Source organism: Callorhinus ursinus, unplaced genomic scaffold (assembly GCF_003265705.2).
Source record: "Callorhinus ursinus isolate GAN/ISIS: 27379988/994484 unplaced genomic scaffold, GSC_fseal_2.0 scaffold9, whole genome shotgun sequence".
Classification (NCBI taxonomy): Eukaryota; Metazoa; Chordata; class Mammalia; order Carnivora; family Otariidae; genus Callorhinus; species Callorhinus ursinus.
This window is the reverse complement of record NW_027397071.1, coordinates 53,241,614-53,267,667: the sequence shown is the minus strand read 5'-3', so window position 1 is coordinate 53,267,667 and position 26,054 is coordinate 53,241,614. Positions and strand designations below refer to the sequence as shown.

At 38.6% G+C, this 26,054-nt stretch overlaps 1 protein-coding gene across 3 annotated transcripts in view; it reads right to left on the bottom strand.

Moving 5' to 3' along the window:
* The window catches only part of CUNH1orf87 (chromosome unknown C1orf87 homolog), an 80,253-nt gene that overhangs the window by 12,553 nt on the left and 41,646 nt on the right, over positions 1 to 26,054 (bottom strand). For 2 of the 3 annotated variants that reach the window (XM_073896013.1, XM_073896014.1), the window contains 3 exons: positions 25,190 to 25,376; positions 18,525 to 18,622; positions 4,898 to 4,962 (listed from right to left, as the gene is read on the bottom strand). In XM_073896013.1, coding sequence (XP_073752114.1) covers positions 4,898 to 4,962; positions 18,525 to 18,622; positions 25,190 to 25,376 — 350 coding nt within the window. The remainder of the gene's footprint in view (positions 1 to 4,897; positions 4,963 to 18,524; positions 18,623 to 25,189; positions 25,377 to 26,054) is intronic. The other variant, XM_025871892.2, reaches the window with a different exon arrangement.

The following is a 26,054-nucleotide window of genomic DNA, read 5'->3' as shown; positions in this document are numbered from 1 at the left end:
CATGCATGTGACTGGAATTGATTTATTTTTTTCTTCCATCATTCATTTCTTCTCTGGCAAATGTCCTCTTCATTATCCCCTTCTAGTGATAGCAGCTATATTTTACTTTGTGGGGACCCCTCCTCCCCATTCTAGTGATGTGGTAAGACTGACACCCAGTTCCAACTCTGAGGTTGGTCTCTGATTAGTTGAAGACTATCATGGTGTCCTAATCACAGTCTTGGTTCTAAGGTGGACATAAAACTCAATTTAGTCTAAGCTCTGACACTAGAGGAGACATCTGCTACAGTTTCTCAACTCGTAAAATTCTCTCCTCCTGGGCAGGACCGGCCAAAAGAGAGTGCTGTGAAGATATGATGACCTTGACTACCATAGCTATTTTGTTATTGAAGAAGTGTCTGGAGTAATTGAGGCACCACCATGTAGAGCCTAAGATGATGTCAGCACCATATACAGCCGAGCAGAGAGCCAGAAAGAAACCAGATCCTGGATTTTGACATTTTTAATGACTACATCAAACCAGCCTGTAGCTCTTGCTGCTGCCAGACTTTTTATTTACATAAACCAAACCTCTTTATTCTCTAAACCAACTGAGCTAGCTTTTCTGTCCCTCCATTATAAACAGTTCTAAGTAGGAATTACTATGGATATTTTTTTTCCTTAATAAAAGGGAGGTTAAACTCTTAGTCATTTTTCTGTGTTGTCTTCACGAGATGTTTGAGGGGATCAATGAGCCCCTGAGGCTATGATTATTCCCTCCAGTTTCCCCCCATTAGCAGCCTTGCTATAACCCTGCTCTGTGCTTCCTGCTTTTTCTTCCTCTTTCTCACTCACAGACTCCAGAGTGAAGAGATTGAAAGTTGGAGCCATACTTCATTTTTGAGAAATACTATTTTAGACCTCAGACCATAGCATGTTTGGAGGGGTCTGAGCTCTTTTGTATTTGTCTTCATGGGAGTTCACAGCACTTGGATCTGTGGCTCGAGATCTTTTATCACTTTTGGAAATTTCTTAGCCATAATTGCTTCAAATACTGCTTCAGCTCTATTCTCTTCCTCCTATCTTTCTGTGACTTCATTAGATGTATACTGAATATTCTTGCTGTTTCCTATATGTCTCATACACTTTTTTTGGTATGTTCTATCCTCATTGTTCCTTCATGCTTCAATCTGGATATTTCCTACAGAACTATATTCCAGTTCATTAATACTCTCTTCAGCTACACTCAACCTTCTGTTCAACTGATCTAGTGAGTTTTTTAAATTTAGTTTTTATATTTTTCAGATCTAGATATTCTATATATCTAGAGGGAGGAGTGTTTGGTGCATTCAGGCAAATTCTATATAAATTCTATATATTCTATATAAATTCTATATAAATTCAAATGACTTGCTGAAATTTTCCACCTTATCCATTTTCTTAAACATATTAATTATAGTTATTTGAAAATTCATGTCGTGTTTTGTATCATTCCTGATTATTTTTAACTGAATGCTGGACATTTTGTATAAATAATTCTCATGATTTTATATGATGTTAACTTCTTCCAGAGGGTTTTTTCCTCTTTTCTTTCTGGTATTCAATTTGAATTCCAAATAATATCTTTCAAAGAGATGTTTTGTATTTTATCTAGTCTTCTAGTTGATCTTGCCAAGAGGTTTGGTCTGCTGTAAACTAGTCCATTCTAGACCGTAGCCTAAGTCACAGATATTAAGTATTTATGTGACTATCATGTGTACATTAAAAAGACAAGTTCATAGGATTCTTGGGGGTCCAAATGAGTTAAAGTTTGTGATATAAGGCAGTATATATAAAAATGAGTCATGTTAATAGGTTATTATGGAATCTTTGAGTTGAAACAGGCCCCAGGAATGAAAAAATTCACAATTCTTCACACCCAAAAGGAGTAGCTGCCTTTAGTTTTTTTATAATATACCTTCTTTCAAGAAAACTGGCAAATAGAATGCCCCCTTTCAGAGCCTAGGAGCACTTAATCATCATAGCTCCAACAATACAGAAATGGGAAGAGATCAAGGCATTAATTTTCTCAGTAAGCAACAGGCTATCACAACAACAATGCAACAAAAGTATCGTCAAAGTCCTGTTTTGCACTGTGGAGTGCAATATTGCCTAAAAAACTTTGTCATACCTGTAATCACCCTATCAGAGCAATAGAGCAGGTATTTTTTTTTATTTCATATTTTCAGTTCATTTTAGAGATGAGAAAAATGAGTCCAAGAGAAGTAAAATAAGTGTTCCAATATAAGGTGGTTATTTAGTTGCAAAAGTGAGACTTTGACTCATCTTTTTATACACTTTTCTATGTCATCCATTATGGGTTGAATTCTGTCCCTTCCAAATTCGTATGTTGAGGCCCTAACCCCTAGTATCTCAGAATGTAACTGTTTTTGGGAGACAGGCATTTAAAGAGGTGATTCAGTTCAATTGAAGTCATTAAAATGAGGATACTAATCTTCACCATGACTGGTGTTCTTACGAGGCCAAAAATTTGGGCACACAGAGAGACACCAGGGATGTCCATGCACTGATAAAAGACCATGTGAGGACATAGTGAGAAAGAGGCCGTCTTCAAGCCAGGGAGAGAAAGGCTTCAGAAGAAACCAAACTTGCTGACACTGGGACTTTGAACTTTTAGTCTCCAGAACTATGAGAAAATAAATATCTGTTGTTTAAGCCACTCTAGCAAATGAATGCATCAAGTGACCTGGATTTATATTAGAAGAGAAAGAGAAAGTATTTGGTTTAGACGTTTGTTGTGATCACCTTTTGATGTCCTTGTTTTGTCTTTTCAACAAAACTGAGTTCTCTGAAGTTATAGACGACATCATGAAAAATGAACCCTCGCTTTTTATCACCCTGTTGTCTTCTAGCACATCCCTTCTATCTCTTTTCTATAATGCTGGGCTGGGGAGCTACAGCTACATTTCCCAGATACCCTGGCCCACTGGCTTCTGGCTAAATTCCAGCAACGGGAGGTGCTTGGAGGGAGATTAGACTGTGGGGAGAGTAGAAGTACTCTCTTCTTGTTTTTGGAGTTTGTTAGTATCTGTCCAGAATCAGGGGAGAGCTACTGCTGTTGCTAAGATTTGAGCTGTCAGAGGAGCCTCCTGGATCTCACTCTTGGGTCTGAAGGAGACTCCTGAAGTGTTTTTCAACATTCTCAGCACAAGTCAAATGTGAAAACTCAAAATTTAGATGAATAGCCACAGGACAGACATCCCATTCAGTAGGTGCAGCATTGACCACATGGTGTTCTGTCAGAAATCCAAGCACCAGCCCCCTTTGTGAAACACTGAGTTTCAAACTATGTGGTGTAACCAGCTATGTGGCATCGCCTTCAAAATTCTTTCTCTAGCTCCAAGCTATATTCTTGGAGATCCTAGAATCAACTATGTAGTAGCACTCACCAAGATTCTGCTAATAATACACCTTTCACTATGTTCCCTCAGCCCTAAGGATGAGAGCTGCTTTCTACAACTCCTAAGCTCTGGGTTACCTCAACTGTCATGGGTTGAACTGTGCCTTTGAACATAGCTACCACTGGCACCTGTTAATGTGACCTTATTTGGAAGCAGGATCTTTTTATATGTAATCAAGTTAAGATGATGTCATTCTGGGTTAGGGAGAACCCTAAATCCAATGAATAGTGGTGGCTTTATATGAAAGAGGAGCTACAGAGACACAAAAGAGACAGAGTTGGAAGACAGAGGCAGACAGTGGAATTAAGCAACCATAAGCCAAGGAATGCCTGGAGCCACCAGAAGCTTGAAGAGGTAAGGAAGAACTCTTTCTTAGAGCCTTCAGAAGGAGCATGGCTCTGCTGACACCTTGGTTTCTGACTTCTGGTCTCCAGAACTGTGAGAGACTATTCTCTCTCTTTCTGTTATTTTAAGCCATCCAGTTTGTGGCATTTTGTTATGGCGGCCCTAAGGAAATGAATACACACAGCATCCTCTTTTTGCTCTTTCAATCTAATGCTTGTGCAACCAGTCCCCCAATCCTCTGTTGTAAATTCCCTGTTCGAAATACCCAGTAAGGTTTTTGTTCTGCTGAAATGCAAACAGAGATGCCACCCCTCCTCTCAAACTTTCAGTACCTTGTATTTTGATCCAAAAGATAATCAGTAAATGGTTGATGAATATAGTAAATAGAGAAATTGCAACAGCAGATTAATATCAATGCATATTTTTTCACCTGTCATATTTAAAACTTGCTAATTGCTAAATATTTTGCCCAAATTAATCTTTATAATTTTACTTAATAATATGTCTTGGAAATCTTCCTGTATCAAGGCCAGCCATGTTATTTTACAGCTGCATAGCTTTATCAATTGGATATACTGTAATTTAATTGTCCCTGAAGGATTTCTCATTGTTTCCATTCTTATTTTTAATTTTTTAAGAAAATGTTTATTTCAGTTTTTAGAGGCATTTACCAAAAAATGCTACACTAAACTTTTATTTTGTTCTGTTTTATTTTATTTTACTTTAATTTAATTTTTTTTTTTTGTGAGATGCCAGTAAGGTAATTACCTAGCTGTAGCATTCCTAGATATGAGGGACTGTACAACTGAAGTTCTAATAAATATTGTCCACTTCTTCTATAAGTGCTGCATTCATCTGAAAGGGCTCTCACTAGAGAAGGCTTCATGATATAATACAACTTGGAGAATTATGCCTTTAATGAGCCCACTGGCCTAAAAGAATAGCCAGTAGGACAATTCTGACTCCTACTTTTTCTGCGCTGCTGAGCCATTTACATTTCTGAGAGCAATGAGATGAAACCCAACAAGCAAACCACCAGAGCATAGCAGCAGAGTCAACAGTAGCTCTGAGAAATGGGAGGTCTCTCAAGGAAGAAAATCGCAAAAACTCACCTGTAGGCAAATCATGTGACAAATCAGAGGAAGCTTTGCTCAATAATTCAACAAAATTCTGCCATCTGTGCAAGAAAGGGAAACAGAGTATTGGTGATCAATGTAGAAAGCTCTGGAAGAATGTGCAATAAAGCTCGAAGTTTCTATTGATTGATATTGAAGGAGCTTTTTTTTTTTTTGTAGCTGAAGGAATTTTTATTTTTATTTTATTTTTTTATTATGTTATGTTAATCACCATCCACACTGACCAAACTATGGAAAGCATAGTCTTTATCCATTCATCTGTCCATCGACAGATGGATGGATGGATGGATAAAGAAGATGTGATATATATGTATATTAAAAATTAAAAAAAAAAAATATATATATATATATATACACAGTGGAATATTATGCAGCCATCAAAAGGAATGGAATCTTGCCATTTGCAATGATGTGGATGGAACTGGAGGGTATTATGCTGAAGGAGCTTTTTGATATCTGTATCGTTCAGGGTATAATTCAGGAAACAGAAACTACTTTAGAAGTCTCTACTAGAACAGGGCTTTAGTATAGGAAATTAGGTGCCTACACAATTATTGCAGGGGTTAGTAGAATGGAGGTTGGCATCTGCTGCTAGGCTCAGGATTAGTTCTCACCAGTTCTGGAGACCAGTAAACTGCAGGAAGTTCTGACTGACGTCTCGGTTGTCCCTGACTATGAGGTTGGTGACTAGGCAGTACAAAATGCATTTTGGCCACTGCAAAAACTGATGCCTGCCAGGGTCTGGGGTTGCTACTACTTCAGGAAAATAAATAAATACTTAAAATGTCCCCGCCCCCACCCCAACACCTTCTGCCTTTTAAATCACACGAAATTGCATCTCACTGATGGAGCTTAAATCAGTTCCAGAACCTTGGTGTTTTTTTGTAGCTTCCCCAAGAATGGGAAGTATTGCAATACAGGAAAAAACATAGGAGGGGATATAGAAATGGGTTCTGAATGCAAATAGACAATATTTAATGAAATCTCCAAGCAGCAACTGCATTAAACAATGTATGTACGTGGGACAGTCAGAGAGTCATTGAAGGCTTACTAGTACTTTAGGAACACTTTGGTAGTGAAAATCACCTGTATTTGCTTGCCTGGCATCTATCCTCCATTAATATACAAATATGTTCTTCTCTGGGATGATGGACTATAATCAATGCCCCATAGCCTACCCTGGCCAATGTTGTGACTCACCTTGTCTAATCTCTATTTATCACTTTCTCCACTCATCCCTCCTTACTTTCCTCCCTCTCTCCCATTCCATATCTCTGTATCTCTCATTAATTTTTGGTTCTGATTCTTCCCAAAGTTTTATTTTTCCCCAGTTTTGTGTATAACTCCATATACTTTCAAAATATTTCTTTTTGCTTATGTTAACAAAAGGCAGTTTCTGTTGCTAGCAACCAAACTGCAACTGATCAGTATTGTTATCTCCTTCTTGCCCATCAGAAGTCAAGCAACTATAAAGCCCAAGTTGTGAGATACAGAAGCCCTGAATTTTCTAGAAGAGTTCTAATGTCATGTGATTTTACTCTTTAAATAAAAATGATTCATTTTTTGCTTATACCTCATAAAACTTTTCCTATGCATGACATCTCAAGTCAGAAAATTTCTTTGGTTGGTATGGAAATATGGCCTCCAGAGCTTCATGTCAGTTTGGGCACAAGAATAGATAAGGTGTAGGTATGCAGAATCATAAGCCTGATAAGCTGATGACTCTATCAGCTGCTGAAGGGATACACAGGGAAAAGAAAGTTGGAAAAGCAGCACTGTTGAGAAATATCAATAATCATGCAAAGGTCTGATATTAATACAGATCTGAAAGTGAGCTGCAGTGGAAGCCAACTCCTGTCTTCGATGCTTGCTGCAATTCTGTCCTCTTAGGAGGGCCAGGCTTAGGCCTGCACTATCTTCTGATTCTTAGAAAAACAGCCACAACAACACAACAAAAATCTAGATCCATCAATGGTTCCATATTGCATAACATTTATTTTTCAGAGCTGTTAGGAGTTATCAAATATGAGATAAGACATCTGGACCAACAGCATCAGAAACTCTTCTGCTCCTTCTTGAATAGTACTGATAGTAGGGAGAGGAGACTGTGAGAACATTTTGTTAAATATTGAGCCTGGACACTGCCTGATTTAAATGGTGTGTAAGACTTATGTGACCAGTGAAATCCTTGAGATCCTTCTAATTATTTTTTCCTTTCTTCCATATTCTTTCCATTACCCTAGGACCTTTGAAGAGCCAGTGATAATTTAAATGTGAGAATGGGTTCCAGTTACCATAACAGGCACTATAAATCTAATCACAGAAGCAGGTGCCAAACTCCCAATGTTGAGTCAGAGAGTTCAGGACTGGAGGACAAGGTCTGTGAGCCTGATTTTAGACTCAGGCAGATCTGAGTTCAAATTCTAACTTCCACTAGGTTATTAAGTTAAAACGGCCTTTAGTAAGCATTCTGAGTACTTTGTGTGCATTATCTCATTTAATCGTGACAACCATCCTATGAAACATGTAAATGAGTTGCCCAAGGACACACTGATCAATGGAGTAGCCAGAATTTAAACTCTGGCTGTTTGACTCCAAATCCTGCATGCTCAACCATTGTATTATATGGCCTTACACGTGAATGTAATATTTGGTTTCAGTTACATTTTTTTCTCATGAACACAGCTCCAGTGTCTTCTGATATTCATTATTTCAGAAGTTTGAGGTCAGTCTGATTTGGGTTCATTTAAAATTAATGTTTTCCTGCCTTTGCTTTGGTTTAGTTTTATTTTGGTTTTGGCCTGCATCCTTAAGTAGTTTTCTTTGTCTCTGTAAAAACAAAACTTTTGTCAGACATGATACATTTTTTTTCTTCATTTAGCTTGGTCATACTGAGTCCTTTCGATCTGTACACAGAGGGTTTTTTCTTTTTTCCCCATCTCTGCAAAGTTTTTTCAGTTGTGGCTTTTGTTGTTAGCTCATGTTCCATTTTTTCTAGTTTCTTCTTCCACAGTGTCAAGGCCTCTTAGGTTCAATTTCTTTTTTTCTTTTTTTCTTTTTTAAGATTTTATTTATTTATTTGAGAGAGAGAGAATGACAGATAGAAAGCACGAGACGGAAGAGGGTCAGAGGGAGAAGCAGACTCCCTGCTGAGCAGGAAGCCCGATGTGGGACTCGATCCCGGGACTCCAGGATCATGACCTGAGCCGAAGGCAGTCGCTTAACCAACTGAGCCACCCAGGCGCCCTCTTAGGTTCAATTTCTATTCTTCCTCTTCTATGTCTACTATCCTCTCTCATTTTTTTCTCTGTTTTTCTTTTTTAGATTTTGTGGAAACCTCTCAAGTTTGACATTCTGTAATAGATTTTCTCTGTTACTTTTACTTTTTATTGATTCCTGGTTACCTCTTTTATTTTTGTAAATAATATTTTCTTGGAGGGTGCCTGGGTTGCTCAGTCGGTTAAGTGTCTGATTCTTAGTTTCTGCTCAGGTCCCGATCTCAGGGTCGTAGGATTGAGCCCCACGTTGGGCTCCACATGGAGCATGGAGTCTGTTTAAGATTCTCTCTCTCCCTTCTCCCTTGCCCCTCCCCCCACCACTCACGCTTGCTCGCTTTCTCTCTCAAAAAATTAATTAATATTTTATTGGAATACAACCACAGCCATTTGTTAGTGTTGTTTGTTGCTGCTTTCAGGCTACAGTGACATAGTTGGGTAGTGGAAATAGACTGTACGCCCACAAAGCCCAAAACATTTACTATCAGGCCCTTTATAGAAAAAGTTTGTTGACCTAAAAATGTAATACAAATATCTTAATATCATCAAATATCTAGCAATCAGATTTCCTTGATTGTCTCATAATTTTTATTGAGATATAATTGATATGTAACATTATATTAGTTTCAGGTATACAACATAATGATTCAATATATGTATATATAGAGAAGTGATCCCAATTAGTCTAGTTGACGTACATCAGCACACATAGTTACAATCCTGATTACCTCTTAATTTGGCTTATAGAAGCTTCTGTTTCTTGAAACTGTCCATGTTTTACTAAGTTCTTTCTAATTTCTTCTGTTCACTTTAGTGCTTTCTAAATTTCATTTTATTTATTTATTTTTTATTTTTATTTTATTTTTTTTAAAGATTTTATTTATTTATTTGACAGAGAGAGAGAGACACACACACACATAGAGGGAACACAAGCAGGGGGAGTGGGAGAGGGAGAAGCAGGCTTTCTGTGGAGCAGGGAGCCCGATGCGGGGCTCGATTCCAGGACCCTGGGATCATGACCTGAGCCGAAGGCAGACGCTCAACGACTGAGCCACCCAGGTGCCCCTAAATTTCATTTTAATAGCTTATTATGCTTATTACTTTCCAGTTGGTTTCAATAGAGGACATGACTACATAAGGCCTACAGAGAACACCAATGGCTTTCTAAAGGTTTCCTAGTTTTTAGAGTAGATCATTTTCAAAAATTTGCTGCTATTTGGAGTCTGCAGGATTGTCATTGCCTCTCCATGTTCTGCAGTATTTTTTAAAATTAGGCCTCATATTTGGGGTTTTCTCTATTCACTGTCAAATGAGGAACTGTTCACATTCTGCACAACCCAACAGATTGAGTTGCATAGACTTCCCTTGGCCCTGTTTACTGCTCATTTAGCCCTACAGTCAAGGAATGAGTAACAACCCTCACTGATGCCTGGTGTCCCTTCACTGGGACCACCTCAGAGATGGGTTGCGTATCAGACATGAAATTAGCCTGTATGTCATCATTGATACACTCAGCATATACAATTACTAGGATCTCCCTCCCTCTGCAGCAACCCACCTGCTTTATTGCTAGGAATTATGCCTCATCAAATGCAGACCTCACACCCAGGTTGCCCCTGCCCACCCCAACTTTCTGCCTTGTCATTCTTGGAAGTTGAGCTTTCTGCATAGGTACAGAAAAGCAGCGTGTGGGTAAGCCTGTGTGTGTGTGGCCTTGGGTGGGGATGGACACAGGCTGACAGTACTCAGGCAGCTACAGAAAGCAGTGCCTGTGTCATTTTCTAGTGGGTTAAGACTGGGGGCCTCCAAATCAAGGGGAAGTCTGATGAAAGGATGAGAGATCTTCTGTCAGCTGTACTTCTCACAGGTAGACAGGGCAAAACATGGGGGCCAACTCACTGATTTTCCCAGATTCCATTTACTTATAGTTAGTGGCTATTCCTTCTAGATTTTGACACTAGAGCGCTTATTAGTTTTTGCTGCTGGTGGGGTTTTTGCTTCTTTATTTACTTATTGGAATTTTAATCACGGATTGATAAGTGGGTAACATTTTATACAATAAGTGGATGACATTTTATACAATAGGTCATTTTATACAGTAAGTCTTATATATTAAAAGAAATGAAACAAAAGCCTAAACATACCAAACATACAAAAGGTGGGCTATTTGATAGAAACACCCCGGTAATCTTGATGAAGTTAATTATAGGTGACATGTTTCTATATGAGCATACCGGCTTAAACCAAAAGTGTGCTGGTGCTTACTTCCCAAGCCCATTGCCTTTCTCCAGCTTGTGAAATGTATGCTCCAGCCATAACCAATAGCTCATAGTTCTCCAAACTCGCGACGCTTGCTTCTTTGTCTTGGCACATACTGCTCTTTTTCCCTCTGAGACACTCTTCTCCTTCTCTTATCTGGTTAGTCCCTACAAGTCCCCCCAAGCTCAGCTGAAATGTAGAACAGAATAGCGCTGAGGTGCCAGCTGTATTCAGACTGCTAGAATCAAAGGTTAAGTCCCATGATCCGAAGGATTTAATCATTATAACCATTCCCTTAAGGATCCTATAATCTCCTTCACCTGAGAGGGTACAGAATATGCTAGAAGGAGGAGGCAGGTAGGCTGTCATAACAAAATACCATAGACTGGGGGTTAAACAACAGAAATTTATTTTCTATGGTTTGGAAAGCTAGAAGTCCAAAATCAAGGTGTCAGCAGGTTTGGCTTCTTCTGAGGCTTCTGTCATTGGCTTGCAGATGGCTACTTTCTCGCTGTGTCCTCACATGGTCTTTTCTCTGTGTTAGCCCATCCTTGGTGTTTCTGTTTCCAAATTTCTTCTTCTTATAAGGATACCAGCCAGATTGGATTAGGGGCCACCCTGATGGCCTCATTTTATTTAACTCAACTGCCTCTTTAAAGGCTTTATCTCCAAACAGGGTCATAGTGTAAGGTACTGGAGGTTAGGGCTTCAACACATGAGTTTGGGGAGATGCAATTCAGCCCATAACAGAAACAAAGATTCAAAGAAGCCCAACTTTTGGGACAATTCTTAAGGTCTCTGAACCTCAGTTTACTCATCTGTGAAGTGGGTATAAAAACATAACTCGTGGGACTGTTGGGAGAATAAAATGAGATAGGCCATGTAAAGCATTTAGTCCCATGCCTGGGGCATATTAGGTGCCACCTGCATGGATCCCTTACAGCCTCACGTCAGGAGGTTATTTTGGTTATGTTATTTAACTCAGCCACTGGGATGCTCATTCCACCCACCATCTTCCTTTGTGTTCACCTTCTCGATTGTGGACCCTGCATTGTATTCTTCTTGCCTTCCAGTTAACTGTGAGAAGTACAACCCTTCCCTGATTCATAGGCAACAAACTTTCAAATCCATGCAAAAGAATTCTTTTTTCCATTTGACAGATGAGGAAATTAAGGTTAAGAGCAATTAGTTACTAGCCCAACTTCCCAAAGCTAGGGCATTTCAGAGCTTTCTATCTAGGCCTGCATGATTCCAGAGCTCTTGCTGCCCTTCCCCAAGGACAGGGGCTGAAGGGCTGGGGGAGGTGCTCAACCACTGATGAGACGTTACCTCCTGGGCTGGTCCCTGGGCTTCTTTGGACCATGCCTTCCCCTGGAACTTAAGCGCCTCCTTGCTTTTGTATCTGTATCTCACACCCCTCCTGGGTCTTAGGGGAGAGGACAGAAGCTACTGAGCTCCTCAAATCCAGACTGCTCAGCACCAAGCCAGCCATGGAACTCGGTGGGTTTGCCTAAAGCCCCTGTGCTTAGTCACTATCCTAGAAGCTTCTGAGTTTCCTAGGACTTGTATGAGAGTCTGCATGGTGTATTGAGAGTGAAGACTCTGAAGCTAGAGAGCCTGCTTTTGACTCAGCCTGATGATGAATTCATTTATCAGTTACCTATTGGTTTTACCCTTTCTGTGCCTTAGTTTCCTCTTTTACAAAAGAGTAGTACCTACCTCCTGGGGCACTTACAAGGACTAAAAGACTTAATGTTTATAAAACACTTAAGAGTATTGCCTGTAATATAGTAAGCAGTATGTAAATGTTGACTCTTAATAATAATAATAATATTAATGCTATTATTATTATTATTCTCACTCCATATAGATATGGACTTCTGCAAGAGAAGACGAAATTAATGAACTCTTAAAAGCCAGGTCCAGTTCCCAAGACCCAGCCGATGGGCAGATCCATAACGTGTCTCTAATTGCTCACAATCTACCAATTTTCCTATTCCCATTTACAAGTATTTGCGGAGTCAGACACCTCATGTTTGCTTTAGCTCCTAAAATCCTCTGGGTGTTCCTGGGATTATCAAACTAGTCCTTTTCAACCTAATTGCACTCTTCATAATGGGCCAGATGTGTATGATAAGTCCTACTTGTGGCTGTGTCAATTGCTGCATTCTATTTATGCAGCTTCCAGAGCAGCTTCATTATTTATCCCCTCCCCCAACACAATTTGGCTTGTGTGCCAGTGTTTTAAACCCGTGTGAAGCATTTAATTTTGCCAATACAATTTTAGGGTATTAGTTTGCCTCCTGTTCTCTCTCTGCCCTCCTTAATTACCATTTATTGCAAAGTCACACAGAAACATTAAATGCTAATTCTGACTTACGTGTTCCTGGCCAAGAACAAGGGTAATAATTTCCATCCAACACAACCTGAACTCATTTTACATAAGGGTGATTCAGAGTAGAGATTTGAAATCGTAATCAAGTCTTTCTCAAAATCGCCTTACCCTAGCAGACATTCACTAATGTCTCTGCTAATTGGTAGGCAAATGACAAAAAACAAAATCTCAGTGTTAAAAAAAAAAAACAATGCAAAAAACAACAACTTTGTAACAGCATTCGTGAAATTGCTCCTCTCATCAGCTCTTGCAACGTGACAGTTTAAGAAGGGAACACAACTCATTTTATTTGGTTAGATGGGGCTAATCCTACATCACCATAATCCCTCCTGATGTTTTATTGATTCTAAAGGACATTTAATCAGGAAGCAGCTCAGCACTAGAATCCTGCTAATTAGCAAGCAGCCACATTCCAAATGGGTTCCCAATTGAACAGCAGATTAATGGACAATATGTACTAAAATAATGATTCGTGTGTTCAGCTCCTAAAATGTGTGTCTAAATTGCATCTTTAATCTCTAAAAGATATAGGTTTGTATTCAAAGCCCTTAACGGAATGGATTTAATTCAACAGAAGAAGCTTTAGCCAATGACTGTTTAAGGATGAAACAGGTTTATCACTTATAAATGCAATTCTTCACTGGTTCTCATGGTTTGATGTCCTTGAACATTCAAAGGTCAAAGACAGATGAATAAAGAAACCATTGTGCTTCTCTGATATGCACATAAAACAGTGGGAAATTGAGAATTTTGATATACATAGCCTAACTTCATTTGCTTCCCAATCACTCTTATTCTCATATCTGTTTCCTGGAATCTTGGTTCCAGACCCCATCTTTTAATCAAGTATACTATATACCAGGTATAATGTGAGGTCTGATACTTGCATTTTTATCGGTGCCTTTTTGGGACTCCCAATTTTAGATTATTGGTTTTCTACTTGGCTCTTAGCCCACTTTTCTGCTCTTGCTGCTTAACCACCTCCCTCCCCCTTACCCAAACACCCCCAGGGTTTTATAAGGGAAACTCCCATGTCCCGAAGCTGGTCTGGTGGAAATTCATTGGCTAGGCTCAACCTCCTTCCCTCATTTATTTATCAGTTGATGTTTGCCTGTAACCTCCACCATTCTTTGCTTTTCTGTATTGCTCTTATCATCATGTGATATATGTCACATATTCCAGCTTATTTATTGTTTCTCTTCCCCATTAGAATACAAGCTTCATGAGAGAGGAGACTGTTCCATTCATATCTGTATTCCCAGTGATTAGAGTAGTGCTTGGTATACAGTAGCTCGACAAATATTTGTTAACTAAATTAATAACTGGATTAATCAAATGTTTACTGTGTGACTATCATGTGCCAAGTACTGGCCTATAAGATATTGGGGATATAATGTGAGGGAAACAGTCATATTCCCTGCCAGCATGGAGATGACTATCTAGACATTAAAGTAACAAATCACACAAATAAATGTATAATTACAAATAATGATAAGTTTTAGGAAAGAAAATAGCTGAGTGCTAAGAGAGAGTGTAGCACAAGGAACCTGATTTTGATGAGGTCTTTAGGAATGGCCTTCCTCAATTTGACCATGAGAGGGACTAGTCAGAATTTGCAAATCTGCATGCCTCCCTGAGAGTATTTTGAGACTCTACCCCTTTCTTAGTTCAGTTCAATTTCACAAATATTTATTGAATTCTAATATGTGCCAGGCAGTGCTCTAGACACTGGATACATCAATGAGTAAAACAAAGACTCAGCCTGCCCCCTGGCAGTATAGCTTATAGTCTATCAGAGATTGACAAATAACAACAAATAAACATCATACATCAGCAAATCACCAAATACATTAGAAGTTGGTAAGTGTGTAGAAGAACGCAGAAGGAAAGCAGGTTAAGAGGAAGAGGGGCTGAGAGACTACAGATTTAACTAGGGTGGTTAGTGTAAGCCTCATGGACAGGGTGACATTTGAGTAAAAAATAAAATAAAGAAGATGAGAGAGTTAACATGAAGATATCTAGGGAAAAATTGTTTTAAGTAGAGGAAACATTCAGAGGTTAGTTGCTAAGGTGGCTATGTGTTTGGTATGTGTGAGAAAGACAAGGATCACAGTGTAACTGGAACAGAATGAGCAAAGGAAGTTTTAGATGGAGCCAGAGAAGTAATGGGGGAGCAGATCAGGTAGAACTCTTTATAAGGACTTGGCTGTTTTTTTTCTTTTTTTTCCTTCTCTGAGTGAAATAAGATTCTCTTACAGTTTCATGAGCAAAACAATGACATAAACTGTTCTAGGTTTTAATAGATCACTGTAGCTATGGTACTGAGGATAAACTAGGGGCAAAGGAGAAGTCTAGTTCAGTTAGGAGGCTATTGTACTAATCCAGGAGAAAGACAATGGTAGCTTGAATGAAGTGTAGTTAAGTAACAACAGAGGTGGTGAGAAGTGATCAGATTCTGGGCATATTCTGAAGATAGAGTTGATTCATTAATGAATTTTTGATGGATTGAATAGGAAAGGTGAGAAACAGACAGCTAAGAATTACAGGTATGTTGTGTTTTCATTTTAATTCAGTTCAAAATATTTTCTAATTTCCCTTTTCTGTCTTAGCATAGGTTATTTAGAAGTGTGTTGTTTAGTTTCATAATGTTTGGAGATTTCCAGTATTTTTGTTTGTTTGCTTTTAATTTCTAATTTAATTCTGTTGTGGTCAGAAAACATATTTTATATGATTTCATCATTTTAAACTTACCAAGACTTGTTTTATGGCTCAGAATATGGTTTATCTTTTAAAAAGTTCTGTATGATTAAAAAGAACTTGTATTCTGCTATTGTATGGAGTGTTCTGTAATTGCTACTTATATCAACTTATTTGATCATTTTTCCAATTTTTTATATTATTACTGCTTTTCTATCTCTATTCTATCAATTACTGACAAAGAGATATTATATTCTCCAACTCTAAGTGTGAATTTATCTATTTCTCCTTTGAGTTTTATGTTTTTGCTTCATGTAAATTAAAGCATGTAAATTATTAAGGACATGAACATTTAGGTTTGTTATGTTCTCTTGGTGAATTGACTTTTTGGCATCCCTTGCTTTGTAATCCACTTTGTCTGACCTTAATGTAACCAAGCCAGCTTTCATTTCATTAGAGTATATCATGGTTTATCATTTCCATCCTTTTACTTTTAGTATGTCTATGTCCTTATATTTTAAATGGGTTCATTGTAGACAGCATTTAGACAGTTGAGTCTTGCTTTTTTTATGAAATCTGAAAATCACTGCCTTTTAATTGGTGCATTTGGATCATTAATACTTAATGTAATTCCTGATATGGTTGGGTTTAAATCTAACACCTTGATATTTATTTCCTATTTGTCTTGTTTCTTGTTTCCTTTTCCTCTTTTTAATCTTTTATCTTTTAAATTAGTGTTTTAACTTATTATATTCTTCCTTCAAACAAAATTATAATACTTAATTTATAGTATAAGAACCTTATCAAGTACATTTTCATTTCCCCCTTGCAGCCATGTATGCTACTGCCAAATGTTGCACTTATGTTATGAACCTCATAGTGCATTATTCTTATATTTGCTTTAAGCAGTAAATTTTCTTTTAAAGAATTTTTTAAATAAGAAATGTATCTTTTATTTATCCATACATTCACTATTTCCAGTATTTTCATTTTTTGTGTAGATCCAAAATGATCATTTTCCTCGGCCTGAGGACTTTTAACATTTGTGGTACTGCTCCGATGGTTATGAATTCTCTCATCTCCATCTCATCTTTGTTTTAAAGTCTATTTTGTCTGATGTAATTATAGCTCCCCCAGCTTTCTTTTGGTTTCCATTTGTGTAGAATATCTTTTTCCATCCCTTCACTTTCAGTCTGCACGTTATCCTTACATCTGAATTGAGTCTCTTACAGGCAGTGTATAGATACATCTTGTTTCTCTCTTATACATTCATTCACTCTTTATCTTTTGATTGGAGAATTTAGTCCATTTACATTTAAAATAATTATGGATAGGTATGTACTTATTGCCATTTTGTTCATTGCCTTTTGGTTGTTTTGTAATTCCTCTGTTCCTTTCTTTATCTCTTGTTATCTTCCCTTTGTGGTTTAATGACTTTCTTTAGTGATATGTGTAGATTTCTTTCTCACTATCTTTTGTGTATTTGTGGTTACCATGAGGCTTACATATAACAACTTAGATTTATAACAGTCTATTTTAAGTTGCTCTGAACTATTCCCAACCCTTGTGCAAGACCTAAAAATTTTTCTGTCTCTTTCTTTTGTTCTCTCCTCCCCCCACCCCCCTGCCTTGGGTAATTTCCTCAAATGGATACATTAGCCAGTACTCAAGAGCTCTTTAGAAATCTCCAGAGGGGACTCTCTGGGGATCTCTCTTCTCCACTACTCTGTACTGTGCCTTCTAGCCTCCTTTGCCTTCTTGACCTCCAAATGCCATCTCTTTAACTGAAGAAGAATTCAGGGCTCTGGATTTCCTCTTCTTGTTCAGTAAGCTTAGCTTACCTCATTTATTTTTCTTTCTTTAGGAATCACTGTTCTGTGCTGCCTGGTGTCAAATGTCTGAAAACCATTGTTTCATATATTTTGTCCTGTTTTTTCATTGTTTGACTCTTGATAGTCTATAAAGGTTGGAATTTGAAGTTTCCTGCTTTGTCTTTCAATGACCAAGGAGACTCTGTCCTTAATATACGCAAACATTCTTTAAGTATCTTTAGTAATGAAATTGATTACTTCAGCGGTGCCTGGGTGGCTCAGTCAGTTGAGCGTCTGACTCTTGATTTCAGCTCAGGTCATGATCTCAGGGTTGTGAGATCAAGCCCTGCATCGGGCTCCATGCTCAGTGGGAAGTCTGCTTGAGATTCTCTCTCTTCCTCTCTCTCTGCCCCTCCCCCACTCATGTGTGCTCTCTCTCTAAAATAAATAAATAAATCTTTAAAAAAAAAGAAATTGGGGGCTGGGAGGGATGGGATGGCTGGGTGATAGACACTGGGGAGGGTATGTGCTATGGTGAGTGCTGTGAATTGTATAAGACTGTTGAATCACAGACCTGTACCTCTGAAACAGGTAATACATTATATGTTAAAAAAAAAAAAGATAGCAGGAAGGGAAAAATGAAGGGGGGAAATTGGAGGGGGAGACGAACCATGAGAGACTATGGACTCTGAGAAACAAACTGAGGGTTCTAGAGGGGAGGGGGATGGGGAGATGGGTTAGCCTGGTGATGGGTATTAAAGAGGGCACATACTGCATGGAGCACTGGGTGTTACATGCAAACAATGAATCATGGAACACTACATCAAAAACTAATGATGTAATGTATGGTGATTAACATAATAAAAAATAACAAAATTATTTCACAATAAAACTTCTAAAGGCAGATCTCGCGGGTGCCTGGGTGGCTCAGTTGGTTAAGCGACTGCCTTCGGCTCAGGTCATGATCCTGGAGTCCCGGGATCTAGTCCCGCATCAGGCTCCCTGCTCAGCAGGGAGTCTGCTTCTCCCTCTGACCCTCTTCCCTCTTGTGCTCTCTATCTCTCATTCTCTCTCTCTCAAATAAATAAATAAAATCTTAAAAAAAAAAAAAGATCTCGCTGTTTGGTATCCTAATAGAGGACTATGTGAATAAAAAATCAACTTACTTTATTTCACCGTGGTACCCCAAATCTTGATGGTTTAGCAATGTTTCCAGGAGATTCGAAGTTAGATATAATCCATGCTTTCCACATATAGCCGTGACCTGCAAAGTAGGAAAGGATTTGGAGTTTCATTATAATGAAATTAAGATTTGAATTTTAGCTAACATAACACTGTATGTTAACTATACTGGAACTAAAATGTAAAAAATTAAAATAAAAATAACAAATTTTTATTTGATTGCTGCAGAGGTATATTTCATTACTCGAAGCCAATGAACTTTGAAATGTTGATCTTAAATTTTTGCCAGCAATGGAATGGGTGGTCAAGGCCTAGAAGTTATATATACTTATTATACAGGTAAATTGCAAAATATTTTTGTGTATTTCCTTTGATTTATAAAACAAGCTTGATGTATTAGCTTGGCCAATGTTGCCATCTGCATTTCATATAGGATAAAACCAAGACTTAGATTAAATCACTTCCTTGATGTTACACAGTTCATAAATGATGGAACTTAGTCTAGAAACCAGATGCCCAATAAATTTTTGTTGGATCAATGAATAAAGTGTCATTGTAGTTTCCCAGATATTTAATATTTTCTGAGTCTAGCTGACAAATCAGTTCAGTTCTCAGGTTGGTGGGTGGGTGACACTTAGATTCAAACATGTCAGACTTTTAGGGGTATGATAGCATGTTTTGTGTGTTTAGCATATATATATATATATATATATACACATGTGTATATATATATATTTAGAGACAGAGAGAGAGAGGGGGAGAGCATAGACATGTGGGGGTTGGAGGGGCAGCGGAAGTGGGGGAGAGGGGGAGGGAGAGAGGGAATCTTAAGCAGGCTCCACGTGGAGCCTCATGTGGGGCTTGATCTCATAACCCTGAGATCACGACCTGAGCCAAAATCAAGAGTTGGACACTTAACCAACTGAGCCACCCAGGTGCCCCTAGCATAATGTTTAAACATAGACTTTGGAATGAAACAGGACTTATTTTGGACACTAGATCTGTTGTCTGTGATCTGTCTGACCTTTCTATGCCCAGTGTTTCATGTACTAAATAAGACTAGTATTTTCTAATTCCTAGGGTTCTGTGAGGGTTACATGAGAAAATAAGCAGTTAGAATAATGCCTCGCTTTTAGTACACATTTGATTAATATTTGTTGAAATGAAGAGATGAAGAAAGGAGAGAGAGGAAAGAGGGATGAGAGGAGATGATAGGAAAGGAGAGAAGGGGAGAGAGAAAACAAGAAAAGGAGAAAGAAGGGAAGAAGGTATGGGAGGAAGGAAGGAAGGAAGGAAGGAAGGGAGGAAGGAAGGAAGGAAGGAAGGAAGGGAGGGAGGAAGGAAGGAAGGAAGGAAGGAAAGGTAAAGAAAAAGAGATGTCTAATTTGTGTTTGGACTGAACAGTAGCTACTATTATTACTTTGAGAGGAAGTTCAGTATAGTGACGTATTTATTATGCATGTTTTTTTACTCTTGATGATTTGACATCCAGGGCTGTGCTGACTCTGGAGTGATTGCCCCTCCCAGGGCTAGCCAGTTCCTAGAGAGGGTAAAGGACTGGCTTTAAAGTGTGTTTTTCTTTCATACGCAAACCAACCTCTTCTTTATGGGGGGGAGGAGGTCTCTCACCCTGGGGCCACTATTTCCCTACCCTTATTGCCCCAGGGTCAAGTACTAGGCAACTAGGGATAGCCCCTTTGCCCCAGAGCAAATTATTATTAATTTGCTATATATTAATTATATATTAATTATCCAAACTAGCCAATCCTAAACCTGCTTACCCTGCCTTGTCCATTCCACCATGAGGGCTCCTGCCCACATTTCCCCCTCATCCCCCCTGCCTCCTGACTAGCCCTGCTGCTTCTGGTAGAGCCTGTGTGGGTGTGCCATGCTCCCTTGCCTTGGAAACTGTGTTTAACAAGCTATCTCTTCAGTGGCAATCATCTCCTGATCTGTTGGTCTGAACATAGCTGAATAATATATAAAACCTGGATTTTAAAACAGTGACAAAAAACTAGTCTTTGTTTATCTTTATGGAAGAAAACAAACAACAAATCTAGGTTCAAAACTTGTACATGTTACTTCCTAGGTATAGAGGAGTCCTCTCAGGGATGCTTAACAGAGAAAAAAAGATCATCAATTTGGACCATAAAAAACTGAGTAAGGGTTCACCAGAAGAGTAAGGGGTCAGGGAAAATTCCAGGCTGAAGAAAATCATGTGTGATTAATGGATGAGAAAGGGTATGGTGCTTTTTAGAAACTGCATATTTTTGACATTATCCACTCTACTATAGTTTTATACCCTTTTCCAGGCTGGGCAGTAATGATCTGGTCACTAGAGCCTCTCTACAAGACACGGGATTACTGAGGGCTGCAGCTGTGTTTCATTCATTTTTCTCACCATTTGTTTAGCACCGTGTTGAAAAATAAAGTATCAATAATTATTGAACAAATAAATATGTAGATGAACAAGGAAGTGAATGAAAGAGTTGAAGACAGTCAAGAGTAGAGTGTCTATGGGCAGAGATTGGCAAAAATAAATTTAGAGAGGTAGAAATTAGTCACATTATGCCATTTTACTCCTTAAATAAGAATTGAATTATCTTCATGATTACAGCATATTAATGTATTTTTAAACATCAGTGTACGAGGTTATTCTAAAAACAGTTCATTTACTTCTGGCAACACTGATTTTGCTCTAGGCTAAAATGAACAGCAGATTAGAAATAGTACATCAGGGTTCCTAGAAGCAGATTGATTGATGGCTGCTAAGAGCTGACAGTTATAAAGGAGCAAAAAAACATCTACCAGGAAATTCTGGCAACTTAGTGTTATTCAGGATTATTACTAAAATTGTTTAAAGCTTGAATATTCATAATGATGACCCTTGTTCAAAAAGAAAACATTTCATTATGTGCAGTTTCTTCTGTTTAGTAAGGAAATGTTTTTTAATCAAATGTAAATAAAATGTCTATGTTATTTAGAAAATGACATGTGAAATAAATATTCATTTCCCCAAAATGCTCCTTGAAAGAGTGGCACACAGATGCTCTCTCAACTTCCTCTCTTCCCACTTAAGGCTCCATTTGCATTTTACCCCATCACTGTACTTAAACTGTATTTGCCAAGTCACTGGTAACTTCCATGGTTTGAAATTGCATGAGTACTTTTCAGTCCCAAATATTGGTCTCTTCACAGCATGTAACATGACTGATCATGCCATCCTTCCATAAATCTCTTTTTTGGCTTTCTTGACCACTCCCATGCCTCTTGTGATTATTTTTAGTCTTCTTTGTTGGCTTCTCTTCTTCTACAGTGTCCTCCTCTACTTTCCCTTCTTACTTCCCATTGTGTCCTTGGGTAACCCTAACTACTCCCGTGGCTTCAACTGTATATCGAAGATCTTTAAATCGTTACTTTAGCTTTAATCTCTCAACCCAGAACAATGTATTGAAAACTGAGCTCCTCAGCCCATCCTCCACCCCTCCAAAGCTACTCCTTGTCTGTTTTCTATCACAGAGAATGGTACCACCACTCACCAAGTTGCCAAGGCCAGAACCTTGGGAGTCATTTTTGATTCTCCCTAATTCAGGGCCCATATTTAGTTAGTCACCAAAACCTACTTTTCTACCTCCTTAATATCTCTGTCTCTCCTGTTAACTGGCCTGGTTTAAAGCCTCCTAATTTCTTGCTTGAATTATTGGAATAGCCTTCTAAAGGGTCTCTTGACCTCTAATTCTTCATATTCCATTAGACTGCTTTTTTCAAATTTCAAATTTGATCATATCATTCACTGTTTAATATCTTTTGATGATCCCTTTGGGCCTTCAGGATAAAGTTCAGCTCCTTCGAAAGCCCCTTCATAAACTGGCTCCTAGTTTCCATTCTAACATCAACTTGGGCAGCATCTCCCACCATCCCCAGCCACCACACCTCTACTATATTATGTCTGTATGAATGACTTCCAGTTCCCTGAATTAGACATGCTTTCTCTCATTTCAGTCCTGTTTCACATTGTTCTTTTTACCTAGAATAGCTTTTCCTATCCCTTCCTCTGCCCCTCCTCCTAATTCTTTGCCAAATTCACCTGTTCTCTAAGATTTAGTATTTGCATCATCTTTTTGGAGGGGTTTTGAGCCAGGCTAGCTTGTTGTTCTTTCTCTGTGTTCCAAGTTACTGCCATCACTGCATTTGTCATACAGAAGTGTGACATGTTTAAAATGTCATCTTTCCCCTGAGCTCCTGGAGAACTCAGGAACTGAAATCATAATAGTCTCCTGTCCTTAGTGGCGTATTATAGTGCTCAGAACACTGGATGTGGATCTATGTTGCCTCAGCAATCCTGCCGAATCCATCATTGCATCAAAGATGGGCTAGAGGAACAGGAGGACCGAGTCCACAGAATGGGGATGGTAGATATTTGACATGTTTTTAGACTGTTCATTGAGAATGGAAAGTTTCATTCATTTGAGTGGCAAGACCCACAGATTATCCTTCAAGACTGCATTTATTTATCTGAGAAGCTACAGATGATCTGTGAGCCCTCTGAAATGGCTGTGAGGATGGCACCCCCCCAAAAAAACACACAAGGGCACAACAGGGTGCATAGATTTCATGAGAAACTTAAGGAGGTCTGTGATTCTTTCCCCTACACTCCAAGGAGATTAAGAATTGCTGTTCAAAAAGAGAAGCCCTTCCAACTCATAGCCTTTCCCTGTCTACCCTGAAGTCCTATGTCTAGGAACATGAATGTGCAGGCACAGCTGCTGTTGCTTTTTGTATCCAATGTCCCTTGGGCCTCAATTTGTCTCACGTTCTGGGGAAACAGAATTCTATTTTACATGCCTCCCAGACTGCAATATACTTTGAGTGAGTTCCAGATGTCTTAAGAGATGCCAGATGGCTCAAGAGAGACAGACCAGCTTCAAGGAAAATGTGCCCCATTTCCTTGGATATGAACCACAAATTTAAGCTTTCAGGGCCAGCTCTGATAGCCAGTGCTCAATGTGGCCATCACTTGACCCTGGAAATATCCTCCTTCCTTGGGCTGTTTTGAGTAATAATTTAACCAAATACTGATTTTTTTTTTATAATGAAAAAGAAACTAGTGTTTACTGAGTGCCTCATATATTAGCGTGGTAAGTGCCTTCACATACTTATCTTGTTTAATCCTCACAATAGATGCAGGAGATAGATATTTGAAACCCAGTTTGTTTGTTTTTTTTCCAGCTAAAAAATCTGAAGACTCAAAGAGTTTAAGCAAATTTATTTTGATTCATAATTTATTTATGTTTTATTCTATTAGTATCACCTGAGAACATTCAAGCTTCATTGATGGTATCATGTAATTTCCAATCTAACAAAGAATTGCTGCTTCTTATTCTATTTCCACTGATATTATGAACACAATAAAAGCCATTTATGTTGTGTGGAATCTCCTGCAGTGTGCTCTCTCTCTCCCTCTTTCCAGTGAAACATACTTGCATGTGTAATATTCACATACATACACACACATGTACACACTATCATGACCTTTGCCTTTGCATGGTTAGCTGACTGTGTAAATGAAAGCACAGAGAAAGCTGCTTCTGTCCTGGAATAAGAATCCACTTCCAGCATCCTGTGTCCTTGACTTTCTTAGTAGAATGTCATGTGCTCCTCTTAATTCTCTCAATTCTAACCCCTGTTTACCTAGATGAAAGGCATTTTCCAATCTTTTCTATAGCACTTTCTTTCTTTCTTTTTTTTTTCCCTGCAATTATAAATCCCTTCTACTCCTCTGGAATTCTAAGTCTTATATCCTGGACTCAAAGGATAATTCCAGATATCTTTTGCTCAATAGAGTTCCAATTCTGGCTCTTAATATCCAGTACTCTACTGTACTTTGAACCCTGGCTCTGCTGCTTGCTAGCTGTGGCCCTTAGGTGATTCAATTGGCCTGAGACTCAGTATTTTTCATTAAATGGGTATTATAACATCTATCTGGATTTTGTAGTTATCTGTAAATGTTAAATGAGAGAATGTAAATAAAGCATTTAGTGCAGTGCTTCGCACTTAGTAAGAACTCAGTAAAATCTGGTGGTGACAAGTTGTTGTTGATGAAATTGTAGTAATAGTCATAATTATTATTTTACCTGTATACAAGGTAGCCTCATGACTAGGGTTTGTTTGGCTAAAGACAACACTTGAGTTTATATGGTTCTGGATCCTCTTCCATAAAACACGTCTGCACTGTTAATGCTCTTAAACAGCATGCTAATCTCTATCAGCAATAAATCACATTAGTTCCTAAAAATTGGGTGTTCTAAGGAATGGGATACCACATGCTGATCTCACTGGAAGCTGGTAGAGGGTGTGAGAAATGAACATTTGGCCCTGGAAAAATATTTGTTATCCATTATGAAATATTATTTGGGTGTTATCCTATTCTCTATTATTAACATAGAACATATCCCCGCGTAAGTAATTCCTGGACCAATTCTGCATATTCTACAATTCCTTTTTGCTTTTGTTTTTCTCCTCTCAGGCACAGAAAACAAACAATTGTATAATGTCATCCACAGGCAGAACACAGATCATAACTGAGCTTTCTCTTAGACCTTGAGGTAGGCTTTGGAGACAAATATATCGGAACTCTAAATTTCGTTACCTTCGCGGGGGGCAGGGAGCCAGAGAAAGAGTGGTCTTCTTTCTGAAAACCCAGACTGAGGCCCTCTAGGTCGAGTTTTCCATGGGTTGTCCTTAGTGCCATCAGGATCTCCAATAGGTCCTTGCCCACTTCTGACCGAAGGCTGGCATCTCGAGGAGTCGTACTGCATGGAGGGTCAGGGGAAAGCCTGTGAAAACATGATCCACCCAAAGCCACTGCATGTTTTCATACCACATCTCTCAGCCCTGACATACACCGTGAACCCAGAGAACCCACCCAGTAAGGTCTCCTAAGTCTCAGGAACCTGGTCATGAGGTCTGCACATAGAGATTTCATAGATTATCTCCAATCTGTTCCATTCTACTGACCACTAGAGTCTTCTCCAGGAGGCACCAACCAATTCGGCTAGAACAGAAACCAAAATTTGTAATCCACTCTCACTCTTTTTTCCAGGTTGAGAGGAACAATTACAAGTGACCACAGTAGTTTACTTTAGCTGCTTGATCTTACTTCTCTTAAGCCCAGATAATTATTGATGGCAAGTCAAACTTCCAAACTGTCCCTTGCCACAGGCAAAGCAAAGTGGATCCTGCCAGATCCCCTATAACCATGGAACCTCTCTGTAGAAGGAAATCTTGAATCAAGTGAACTTCCTGTGTTCTCCTTGACTCTGCAATTTTTATCTGGAAAACCGAGAAAAGTTTTGGGAATAATGATCTTGCAAATGTTTGTAATTATTATGATGGTTTATCTCACTGACTATTGTTACTTTAAATAATAGGTGAAAACCCAAGGGTGATAAAATGTTAGAGTCATTTATTTTATGAAACTAGTTTGAGATGTTTACTCATTTAGCATTCAAATG